Source organism: Sprattus sprattus, assembly GCF_963457725.1.
Source record: "Sprattus sprattus genome assembly, chromosome: 3".
In the NCBI taxonomy this organism is placed as follows: Eukaryota; Metazoa; Chordata; class Actinopteri; order Clupeiformes; family Clupeidae; genus Sprattus; species Sprattus sprattus.
The window spans coordinates 43,081,116-43,093,633 of record NC_137922.1 but is presented as its reverse complement, the minus strand read 5'-3'; the positions used below and the strand labels follow the sequence as shown (position 1 = coordinate 43,093,633).

The 12,518-nt window shown below is 44.3% G+C and overlaps 1 protein-coding gene across 2 annotated transcripts in view; it reads right to left on the bottom strand.

Moving 5' to 3' along the window:
• The window catches only part of atrnl1b (attractin-like 1b), a 124,659-nt gene that overhangs the window by 55,618 nt on the left and 56,523 nt on the right, over positions 1 to 12,518 (bottom strand). For both annotated transcript variants that reach the window (XM_080835076.1, XM_080835077.1), the window contains exons 21-24: positions 9,262 to 9,314; positions 4,998 to 5,092; positions 4,680 to 4,758; positions 3,170 to 3,327 (exon numbers count right to left, since the gene is read on the bottom strand). In XM_080835076.1, the coding sequence (XP_080691202.1) occupies positions 3,170 to 3,327; positions 4,680 to 4,758; positions 4,998 to 5,092; positions 9,262 to 9,314 (385 nt within the window). The remainder of the gene's footprint in view (positions 1 to 3,169; positions 3,328 to 4,679; positions 4,759 to 4,997; positions 5,093 to 9,261; positions 9,315 to 12,518) is intronic.

The following is a 12,518-nucleotide window of genomic DNA, read 5'->3' as shown; positions in this document are numbered from 1 at the left end:
AGATGCAGTTTCTTCATAATCTATAGGCTCAATAATATTCTGTTTGGCTCTATTTAATTTCTTCTATTCTTTTTTGTTTTATGTCTGTTTCAAATGCAAGAACTGAGTCAGTCCATAATTTATTTCTTTTTTTTTTAAATTAATGAATGAATTTTGTTATACCATAAAAAAACTTTTCTGCTTTCTTTTCCTAATGCATAATTACTTGAGGAATGTATATTAGAATATAATAGAATTATCATAATGTAATGTAATATAATAATAATAGGGCCTATTTTTAAAGGCCCTATTGAAGCACTGAAACTCAGGTGAAAAACGCCGCTTATCAATTAATCGAAAGTCGATCGATAAGATTATCAACTAATGATTAATGAATTAATCGATAATTTGCATCCCTAGCCAGGATGCTTTATTTTCATTGGTTGCTGGATTAAATCTTACCCAGGTACAAAATATACGCTTTTTCTGATTGGCTATTGTGTAGCCCAGTTCTTTTTTCGGATTGGCTGATAAGTGGCACCTCACGTCAGACTCCAGGGGATTCGGGGAGACGTGCTTGATTCCTCCATGGTGAGGGCAGTGCGGCCAGGTCATGTTTGCGCGCTGCGGCACATTATATAGCCTAGAGGTTTTTTTCAGCGTGAGAAATACGATGTGCGGCGGGAGAGCGTGATTAAAGACCAAAATGGGTGACTGTCACGCTCAATGCGTGACACTTGAGAGCCCTGCCGTTTGTGCAAAACTGTGTGGGTGTTGAACCCTCTCACCGGGAAAAGTGTGGGTGTTAAAACACCCACATCCCCCACGGGTGCGACGCGCCTGTCCTTATCCATGCGGTCAGGCTTACAGCTACAGATAAACTGAACTGTTGACAATGTATACCAATGTTTTGAAATCGCTTCAGTCTTTTGTCTCGCTTGTAATCGCTTTTGTCTCTTCAGTCTGTGCAATTTCTAGAGGGCTGTCATCACAATAACTAGAAGCATATGGGGGGCCTCCTAATCAGCTTACAGCTAAAGATAAACTCAACTGTTGACAATGTATACCATTGTATAGGTATACCACCTATGTTATCGCTTATTTGTGTCTTCAGTCTGTGCAATTTCTAGAGGGCTGTCATCACATCAGAACCCGCAGAGAGAGACGATCTCTGGCCATACGTGCTACTCATAAACTAACACCCTTAGCAGCATGTGCCAAGTATGAAAATGACATGCGTGTTAATTAAGTGATCTCATAACGATGTCTATTCATGGTCTCTTTATTTGCATATGGAAGAACTAGGGCACAGCTGCATCACCTGGAGCCCAACAAGTTATAGTTTCAAAGTGTCCGTGTGGTTTCAAAGCCCTGAACAGTTTTCCAGAAGCTGAGCTGACCCAAAATGGTGGCTTTTCTCTGTGGCTATGTGGCAGTGCTAAGGCGTGATGAACAGAGGTGCGAGTTCACAGTGCCAACTCTGATCTACTTCTGTTCCACCACAACCAACCTGACCACCCCCTCTCACCTCACTTTCCCACACACACACACACACACACACACACACACACACACACACACACACACACACACACACACACACACACACACACACCTCACGTGGCCCCCCAGTGGCCCTAAACAACCTTTCAAAGGCCCCCGGGCTCATCTCCATGCAGCCCCCCCCCCCCCCCCCTCCCCCCACAACCTCCTATGCTGATGTCATCACAGCCCTGGGCGGCAGACTCATCCTGGAATGTGCAGGTCAGTTGAGGGAGGGGCGGAGGGAGGTGAGAGTGGCTCAAGTGCTGTAACACCCCAAGGGCAGAAGATTGGACATCACTGCCTTTAAAAGCTAAAATCAAACTCTGTATGCCACTGCGCTAGCTCTCTGTTCTCTGTATTCGGATACAACCTACATAATAATGCAAACGACTGTTAGGGGAGCTATATTTGTGGTGGTGCAATGTGGGTGGAGGATCCATACACTGACTGCAGGATTACAACATACAAAAGAGTGGAGGTAAAATCAACTGTTTAGTCTGTAAAACAATGGCATAGTTCTTCGTGAGTATCCGACTTAAGAGTCATGAGTCTGAGCAGTGACTGTCTCTCTGAAGGATTCATCCATCACTGGCTGCGTCTCTCGCAACTCTCGACTCGAGCACAACCATGCCAATTTGTCTAAATGTAATCACAAAGCACTCTAGCATAGAAAGACACCCCGGCCATTTAATGTATGTATAAAACATAAATTTAAGTTCATGTTGTTTTTACGACCCTATTAGTCGCTGTGTATCACTTTAAAACGGACTTTTCTGACTGTTTTTATGGCGGCGTTCTGAGCAGCTGGCAGCGAGCTGCACTGTCGATTTCAGCTGCTTCTGCTTTATGGATCATAAGGCAAAACCATTTTTTTTTTTTTTTTGGTTAAGTGTCGCAGTAGTTTCAATGTATATTAAAGGTAATGTTTAATTTAATCGAGTACTCCACTGAAGAGCCATGAATCTCTCTGGTTTGCTTTGAGAAATTTCATAAGGCTAATGCATCCGAGTGTGATTCGGAGGAATGAAGTTCGAAACGCGGAAATAGAGTTAAATATACATAAATACACATGATTGAAGAATCGCTTCCTGCTCTGGTCCTGGAGGTCCATGTCGCATTTATTATGCATATTTCTCAAAAGGATGTTGGAAAGAATTGCAGACAATTCTCCTAGGAATGTGCATTTTTTGCCAGACTTGATCCAATAATATCTGCATCCAAAAGGATGTTTTTATTGTGGTAACTAATGGAAGGGCCCAACCCTGGCGTCGCTCTGCCACTTGGGTTGGACAGCAAATGGAATAGTGACTGACAACCACCCTTTATAGAACCACCATCAAGAACCATCTCAGACAAAGAAGCACCATAAACACAGACATAGTATGGTGCCTACCTAATCTACAATTTAAGCAGCAGTTGCTAGCTCAAGTTTTAGACATTCAATTTTCAGGTCGACACAGCTGAATTCCAATTACATTGATTGCACTTGTTTCGTTAGTGTTTGTGATTGGAACTGGAGGACTGATCTTTGTAGAGTCTTTTTTCCTCACAGTGTGTCATTTGTAGTCCTCATGCCAAAAACAGACATGGCAGGAGAGAGGAAGAACGGAGCTACAGACTAAAAGGGAGTGGTGGGGACTCTTACCTGGATTTTGATTGGCCAGGAGAAGTTGCTGACATAGACGTAGAAGGTGATGTTGGGGTTGCTCCGGAAGCTGAACTTCTCGGAGGAGAAGCTGTCTCGGTGCTCTTTGATGTTCGTCTTGGACACGATGGGGACTTCCTCACCAGAGATGGTTCCAGCTGTAGGTGGAAACAGTGGGTTCATTCATTCAGTAAGACGTTTCCACCGGGAGATTAACTTGGATACTACTGATGAGAAGCTATGTTTAACCAAGCCATCTGTGGTTGCATGCGGAGACAATAAGGCTCATCTCCAAGGAGGAAATGCCCAAATCGGAAGGTACTAATAGGAATCCACTAAATTACCTCACCAAATTGCTCAACGTCGATATGCATCAGGAAATGAATGACACAAAGCTTAAGCTCTTAACACAAGCAATTCAAGTAATCAACAAAAAAACTTCTTGTGTTTGCTGTGGCAAACAAACAAGTCCTTCTAACGGATAATCAAGTTTAGATACAAGGCAAATAAAGCCCTATAAAGAGGCCATTTTGTAAATTAGTCTTGGGAGCACTTCAAGAAAGCAGTTCCACAAATAAAAGAACTTTGTTGCTTTATCAAGGCCCTTTAAAATGCGAGAAGAGTAGAGAAAAGAAAAGAAAAGAAAAGAGAAGGGGGGGAAAAAAATAGTTATTTGAATTCTTCTTCCCGCACAGTGGAGTCTTGCACATCGCCATTCTGAGCCAGTGCCGTGAAACAAAAGGGGAGTCGGAAATGACAAGGCAAGCGTGGCGCTACGTGTGCGCCTTTATCTTAATTGAAATCATTCCGACGGCCAAGACACCTCAGCCCCAGAATTCTGAGCCAGGGTCCAGACAATCGCCAAGTGCCCCCTCTCAACGTGGGTTTGGGGGGAGGGGGATCAGCAGGGGACAGGGACGCACACAGCCAAATATTAATGGAGCTGCTTGGGAAAAAAGGTGGAGGTGCTGAGGGAAGGAAGGAGTGAGGTGAACCCGTTTACAGAGGAGAAGAAAAAAACCAGAAGGAAACAAGAGAGAAAAATGTCAAAGTCACTCATGTGGACCGGACAGAAACGTTTTTTTTGTTTTTTTTTTCTCTTTTCTCCTCAGTTGAAAGGAAACGAGAGAGAGATAAATAATGGACTGGGAGCAGGGATGCAGTGTCCTTGGGGTACCTCTTCTTTTTTCCCTTTTTTCCCCCTCCAAGACCCAAGACGCATGAGGATGCTCACGCCACTGGCATAACAACGCAGACATGAATGCAAACAAGACAAACCCATTTTCTCACACCCATACAACTAGATCTACGCAGCTCCACAGCATGACGTAAAGCACCTTGGGCTACAAAGATATGATGGGACTACAATTACTCTTTATTACTGAGGCTAATAAAACACAGAGTATATATCAATAAATCATTTACCACACAACACTTCACACACACCACACAGCACATGCACGGTACAACGCAAACACCTTGAGGCAATGACATGAGAAAAACACATTACCTGTTGATCCAACCGACCAGGTGATGTTAAGGTTGAAATTATTGGAGGCATTGATGGACATATCCAAGTTCTTATTGGTCTAGACGAATGACAAGAAACAAGAAATGTGAGAAACAGTGGTGACGTCTTTTTGTTATGTTGTCTTCCAACTGACAACTTATAATTCATGCAGGTTGATGCTGGTATGGCCATAGGAATTTGTCCAATTACTGTTTTAACCACAACGTTCGATCTAGGAATGGGTCTAAACCAGTGCATTACAGCAGACTGAGAACGTTTTATGAACGTTTCTAAAAGTGTTTCTGAGGTTTGACCCACTTGTTCAGGCTGGGCCATGAAGTTGATGGCGGTGTAGTAGTGGTCGTCCTCCTGGAGCAGACTGAACGTGAACTGGTAGTCGATCAGCAGGTTATCTATTGTCCAACAAGATTACAAAAAAAAAACACAATCACTTGCTTTCGAGCTGCACCAGTGAAATTGTGGTCACATTTAGTCATTAGACATCTACAGGAGTGTTTACGCAGGACAATTGTTCTTGAAATGGTTTTAGATGTGTGGAAGGTGTTGCCAAGTTCTTACATTTATATTTATCCTGTTGATTATTTATCTGCAAGGCACTTTCACCTTTTGCTAGCTAGGAATGAAAAATGTGTTTGGGGAAGCGGAACCTTTCAGTGTTCTGCAAGCACCATTTAGACTCTCAATCAAGTGCATTCAAACATCCTGACAGCCCTTGCCTTAAACTACCACAAGGAAAGGGGAGGTTTGTAACGCCAAGTTTGCCACCATTTCTGGACAAAAGCAACACTGGGGCACTGAAGTGACTCACTGGCCCGATCCCCACCCACCGACTGCACCGAAATGGCAGAACCCTGCACTGAAATGCGTCACAACCGCTATATAATTAGCATCCGTTCTGGCATACTCATGCAAATTAGGCTCTTAGCGGTAAAGAAAAAAACAAGGATTTATTGAGTGTGGGAAAGTGAATCAGATTTGCTGCTGTTCACCTCATGAAACCTAGTGTATACTGGTCAAGGGGGGGTATATCATACAAAAAGCATGGTTACAAAACCTTACTCCCTGACATCTACTGATATCAAATGATACTCTAAGGAAGCAAGGCTGAGTACTTGAATAAGAGGCTGCTGTAAAGGCTGTAATGGGGGGGGAACTGGCTTAGGTCACGGCGGCCGACAGTACCACAATGCAGGTCCTTACATTACACTTACATTTGCAAACTGGTAGACACTGCTAGAACTCATGGCTCAACGGAAGGAGTCAGAGACAAAACATCGCCGTGACAACCCTGATGAGGACATGAGATGAGTCAGTGTTGACCTTGAGGCGGCCGATTTAGTGGATTTACTGTCTGGAGCTGGAGTCTGGGGCTCAAGCTGGACAGGATGTCTTGAGTGTGCGTGTGCTTGTGTTTGTGTCTGTGAGTGTGTGTGTGTGTTTGTGTGAGAGTTTGTGTATGTGTGTGTGTGAGCGTGCGTGTGTGAGTGAGTATGTGTGTGAGTGTGTGAGTGAGTATGTGTGTGAGTGTGTGAGTGTATGAGTGAGTGTGCGTATGAGTGTGTACGTATGAGTGTGTGTGTATGTGTGAGTTTGAGTGTGTGTATGTGTGTGTGTGCTTATGAGTGTGTGTGTGCTTATGAGTGTGTGTGTGTGTATGTGTGTGTTTGAGTGTGTTTGAGTGTGTGTGTGTGTGTGTGTGTGTGTGTGTGAAGGCTGCGAGGCCTCACTGCCAGACTTTTACACCAGACTTTTTATTTCTCTCCTGGTCTCAGAGTCACATAAATCATAGGCTGGCCCTGGATCATCTTCTGCAGCCGCCCGGGACAGAAATGACACGCAGCAGGGTGGTCAACACTGCCTGATACTTGCCTAGACTGCACCAACAAATCTGGGTTTGGGAGTTTGGAGGCTTGTGTATAGTCACATTGCTATAAATCTGTGAGTGTGTGTGTGTGTGTGTGTGTGTGTGTGTGTGTGTGTGTGTGTGTGTGTGTGTGTGTGTGACAGAGCTTTACTGAGTATGGAGAACATTCTCTAACTATACAAAAGGTGTTCTGCACATTTTTGAATATATATAATTATATAATTTCTCACTTATAAAAAGAAAAATATAGCTCTTCTGAGTTCACGGAAACAAATGAATTGGAACGTGTTAGTCAGCTAAGCTAACATGCATTTCCAACCAAATGTTAGACCATAATTTGGTCTTGCATGTGTCACAAAATGTCCCACAACTATTGAATTCTGATGAATTTTAAATATTAATAAATAAAAAAATGACTCATAACAAAACTGATGTGTAGTAAAACCACCAGTAAAACCTGTACATCTTTGTTAAACCAACAATATACTCCAGACCAGCAGTGGTGCTAAATAGCCATGGCAAGATCAAGTTGCCTTAAGTTAACATATTCATGACCATTTCAAGTAATAGGTATAATGTAGCTTGGAGAGGCTTTTAGATCCTTCTAACACTTCAGATCCATTCCCTTCCTTTATAAAGCATTCTTGACATGGTGCGTTCCTCTTGAATGAATGAATGCAGTCAAGGACATAATCAGTGAATAGAGTACAGTTGATTGGTTCGGCACGCGCACATCGTCATGGTATAAGAGGTTTCGCTAGAATAGTGGCTTAACGGCATCCTCAAGCCGCTTCTTGATGGATCTCAGAGTTGGAGTGTTGATTTAATGCCCTGCTAATTCAGACTATATTTACTGTTTGGAATGGCGGATCCTGCATGCAAATGGAAGGAATGGTCTTCCAAGGCTGTGAATGTGGTCCCTGGCATGAACTGGAGCACCGAAGTAGTGTGTGTGCGTGACTCTGGGCATCTCTGTGACTGGGCCTCCAGGCAGGGGCCCCTCCGTGGGGGTGGGCAGTGTATTTATATATATATATATGTGTGTGTGTGTGTGTAGTGGGTGTTGTTGTTGGGGGGGTTGCTTGAGGTGGGGGTTAGGTTAATCACCGGCAGAGAAACAGACAGCATCTTTACAGTGAAGATGTTCAGTTCACTTTGACGCGCTCACACACTCCCTCAAGGTGTTGCTCTCCAACAGAAGGGTGAGAGGTGTGGCATGGTGAGTGCATGAGTGACTGTATCTGTGCATCTGTGGGTTTGTGTGGGATAAGCATGAGCAAACAGCAGGAGGTGTGGCTAAAATGGGAGCCACCCACAGTTTTCTAGAAACTTCTCAGGATTGGTGTGCGCATGTTTACATGTACGTGTGTGTGTGTGTGTGTGTGTGTGTATTAGAAAGAGAGTGTCTCTAATTAGCCCAATCATTCACTCTCCCCCTCAGACAGAGCTGCCACTTTCACAGCTCATCCTTCCCAGCCTAGGGCCCCCCATCGCCCCACCCCACACACACACACACACACACACACACACACACCCCCTTCAGTGCCTATAGCAGGCTCTCGGGCTAGTGCTGCTAGAGGCACAAATACCCTGTGTGTACACCAGTCCTTGGACTAATCAGACTAATTAGGCCAAGCATTTGAATATAAAACGCTAAAAGCTAGCAAGGCAGCACACTTAGAGGATGCATGTAGGGACTGGAGGAAATGAAGATGACTGGTTGAGTTATTGATAAGCTTGGCTTTAATGTGGCCTGATGAGGGTGAGAGGTTGGTGCTTGGGCATGATGAGGGCGCTAAGGGGGGCTGGGGAAGGGCAGGCGGAGGGAGGGATGAGTCCCGTGCTGTCGGGGCTGGACGGCGTGAAAGCATGCGCTGGATGCATCTCCATGGTGACTGATGGCTCCGATTTGTGTGTGTCACATAGCGACGGGGCTGGCTGCACCACACTGCCACCCAGTGACTGTCTCCGATGCACACAAACACCAACACGGACACGCACATACAAACATACAAACATGTGACCTTCATTTTGATCACACTACCACCTCAAATGGAAATCAGTGGGAATGACGGCCACAAACCCTAACTGTGACCTCTACTGCATATTGGATCTACTGCGTAGTACCCTTATCACAGGAACCCTCTCACAGTGTAGTCTGTATTTCATATGAGGCTGATATACTTGTGTGTAGTTCATTTAATATACACTGTGGTATATTCACACATTTAATAGGGAGTATTTTTTTTTTTACAAATGCTGAAACTAGCAGGTGAAAATTTAATTTGAATGGCTGTTGTAGCATGTAATTGTCACATAGATCACATAAGATTCCTTTGGTGTGTGTGTGTGTGTGTCTGTTTGTATGTGTCCGTGTCTGTTCGTCTGTGTCTGTTTGTCTCTTTGTGTGTGTCTTTGTGTGTGTGTGTGTGTGTGTGTGTGTCTGTGTGTGTGTCTGTGTGTGTGTGTGTGTGTGTCTGTGTGTGTGTGTCTGTGTGTGTGTGTCTGTGTGTGTCTGTGTGTGTGTGTGTCTGTGTGTGTGTGTGTCTGTGTGTGTGTGTCTGTGTGTGTGTGTGTGTGTCTGTGTGTGTGTGTCTGTGTGTCTGTGTGTGTGTGTGTCTGTGTGTGTGTGTGTCTGTGTGTGTGTGTCTGTGTGTGTGTGTGTGCAGCAGGACAGCTTTAGGAAGGAGCACTCACAGTAACAAGTTCCCCTCAGGGGGTTGCCAAGGTAACGGTTCTCTGAGTCGCATCTGCAATAATAGAGAAGAGAAGAAAAAAAAGAGAAATAGGGATTTAAGAGAACAAAATCACAATCAAAGACAAACAAAGGTGTACAACAGCCGCTCTCCCTCTCTCTCTCAGCAGATCACTAAAATGCCTTCATCTATGGTGTTGCTTCGCATTTGCCAGCATTGACAGCTTTTGATTTTTGCATAGTACATATTTTCCTGGAATGCCTGTTAGGAATGCCTTTCCACAAAGTGGGGTATGAAAGATTAAACAAAGCAAAACAACAAATTCATTTGATGTGTTTCCTTGAATCTCCAAAAGAGGTCTTTCAAACAGAAATTATAAATAAATAAATAAATAAAAAGGAAATATCACACCGTATCTAGCCAGAGAATCTCATGAGCCAAAAGCGCTGTCAAAACAGCGCTGACACCTGTCTGTGAGACAACTAAACTTGCGCCCGTCATGAAAGTGGTAAACAAGCTGCCGGCGTGGACTGGCACACCTTCCGTTTGATGGCGACCTCTCCCTCACAGAACCGACACGTGGCTAGTGCCGCCGCCGCCACCACTTGTGGCATACTGATTAGACTGCGAGCGGCATTTTTAATTTCTCCCTCATAAAAGAACCTTCTGGAACGGTGGTGGGAGAAGTGACCTGGCGGACAGACCACCAATTAAGACTGGAGTCATCCGGGGTTGGGCTTTTCAATGCTGGCATACAAAAGAGAACTGAGGTGGCAGGGGTGTAGGGCAATACCCAAATCACGTTGCGGGGGTAATGGATTTTGATCCTTTCACATCTCGTTAAACATAGTTATCAGGCATCCTGCGGGGACATGCTATACGCTGGATATTTATTTTCCCTTTTTAAAATGAATTACCTTTTTGAATAGCCAGTGTGAGTGAGAGAGAGAGGGAGAGAGAGAGAGAGAGAGAAGCACACAGAGAGAGGAGAGTCAGTGTGTGTGTATATGTGTGTGTGTGTGTGTGTGTGTGTGTGTGTGTGTGTGTGTGTGTGTGTGTGAGAGAGAGAGTGTGTGTGTGTGTATATATGAATCAGAACGCAGAGAACAGAGGTCACACACAGGCATTATGTAATCTTCCAGTATTGTAGAAGGAGTCTTCATTTCCTGAGCCTCATTAAACCTACTGCCAGATAGAGCAGGCGTGCATATACACACATACACACGCACCCACACGCATGCATATATAGACACACACACCCAACTACCCCTCCTATTACTAATAAGCTGCTCTTTTTTGAGGCACTGCTCTTCAGCTCTGGTATCGAGCGCCTAATTAACAAAAAGTTTTTAATAAGCAATGCTGTCAGGGACTTGGACGAATGCTTCCACACCAGGCCCTTACCCCCAAAAATATATATTTATATTCATATTTCACGACTTTTTTTTTTTTTATTCGGTTTGCCTTTTTTTCTGCCTTTAAAACCTTAACATGTACTCTACACTGTACTACCAGGTAGTGGCTTTTAGAATTTCTGCGATCATTATTCACCATTTCCGCTGTGATTTAACCCTCCCATGTTTAATATCGGGTGATGGAGGGGGTAGCTGTGCCAGTCCAAGGCCAGTGCTCTGGGCAGGGGAGGGCAGGGGAGAGGAATGGCTGGCAGTGGTAATGGTTGGTCTCTGGAGAGCAGGCTCTGAGGAGTGGGGATGGGGATGGATGTTGCCGGTGAGGAGCTGGGTGGGAATGCTGAGGGAAATGGTCCGAGCCCAAAGCTGTCTAAAAGTGAACCATCAGCAGCCTAGGAGCATGGTAGCCATGTTGGATGGGCTGTGTAGATGCACGCCTTTGGCCAGACAGCCTTAGATCTACTTCTTCTGTTCTTCACTCACCAGCCCTTTTTATCTCTCTCTCTCTCTCTCTCTCTCTCTCTCTCTCACACACACACACACACACACACACACACACACACACACACAGTAACATTCTCCCCTCATTCTATCTCCGATGTGTGTGCCATAACCTGTGTGTGCACACATCCACAGCCCTGTAGCTTGTTTACATGGAGCTTCAGCAGACTGCCAGTTGCCTTCATGGCCCTCTCATTCAGGTAAAGAGAAATCCACTAGGGCAAGGGCCAATGCTCTCGCTCCCTTTCCCTCTCTCTCTCTCTCTCTCTTTTCCTTTCCTCTCCTTTTTTCATCCTCTTTCACTCACTGACTCTCACACTCAGTCTCTCTCTCTCAGAGGACAAACACCACTGCAGGCATTTCATACCCAGAGCACATCACTCCCCTGGCCTCTCATTCTCCTGACATTTCACAAAATAATGATATACTCTCTTCAACTCACTGCACACACACACACACACACACACACACCCACACACACACTAGAGGGATGTTTGTCTCTCAATCACTCACACACACACACACAAACACACGCATATGTGTACACCAAAGGTGCGCACAAACCTATCCAAACACATTCCTGCATACAACAGTTAAAAGCACACACACACACACACACACACCTGGCTGTATCTTAATTCAATCTCATCTGAGAGCTGAGGTCTGTGTGCTATGAGTTAATGCACTCACTTCCACAGTCATTTCATCCAATCTGCCCTCACACGTACTCACACGTACTCACACACACACACACACACACACACACACACACACACACACACACACACACACACATGCCAGAACACACACAGAACATCACACAGCACTCAAAAATGACATCAAGGTTCCACTAATGAACATTAATCAATGTATTAATCAACATGAGCAAACCATGAACTGCAGTTTAATAGACCAAAGTAAAAAAAAAAAGAGATTTTTTTTTTTATGCAAAGTAACGAATTATGCTTTACATGTAGAAATCCTTTACTAATGAATTAAATAATGTCATATGAAATGAAAAAAACATTAACTTAATCATTAACAAATATGAAGTTATATTGAGTGCTAATTCTTCATTTATGTAAACTGCATCATTTAATTCATGTTGGTTAATGAAAACCTTTAATGCCAAAGTGCATATTCAAACACCCAGTCACACAGACAAGCCCAACTTCTCCCGCTATAAAATATAGTGATGTGTTATGACCGGATGCGTTTGAACAGACTTTGGGAATGGCTGCACCATTGTTGGAGGAGCAGATCTCTCTATCCCTCACTCCTGTCATCCATCCATCTCCCTCACCTCTGCGTTCTAATTTAATCTTTGATTCTGAAACACCTAAGC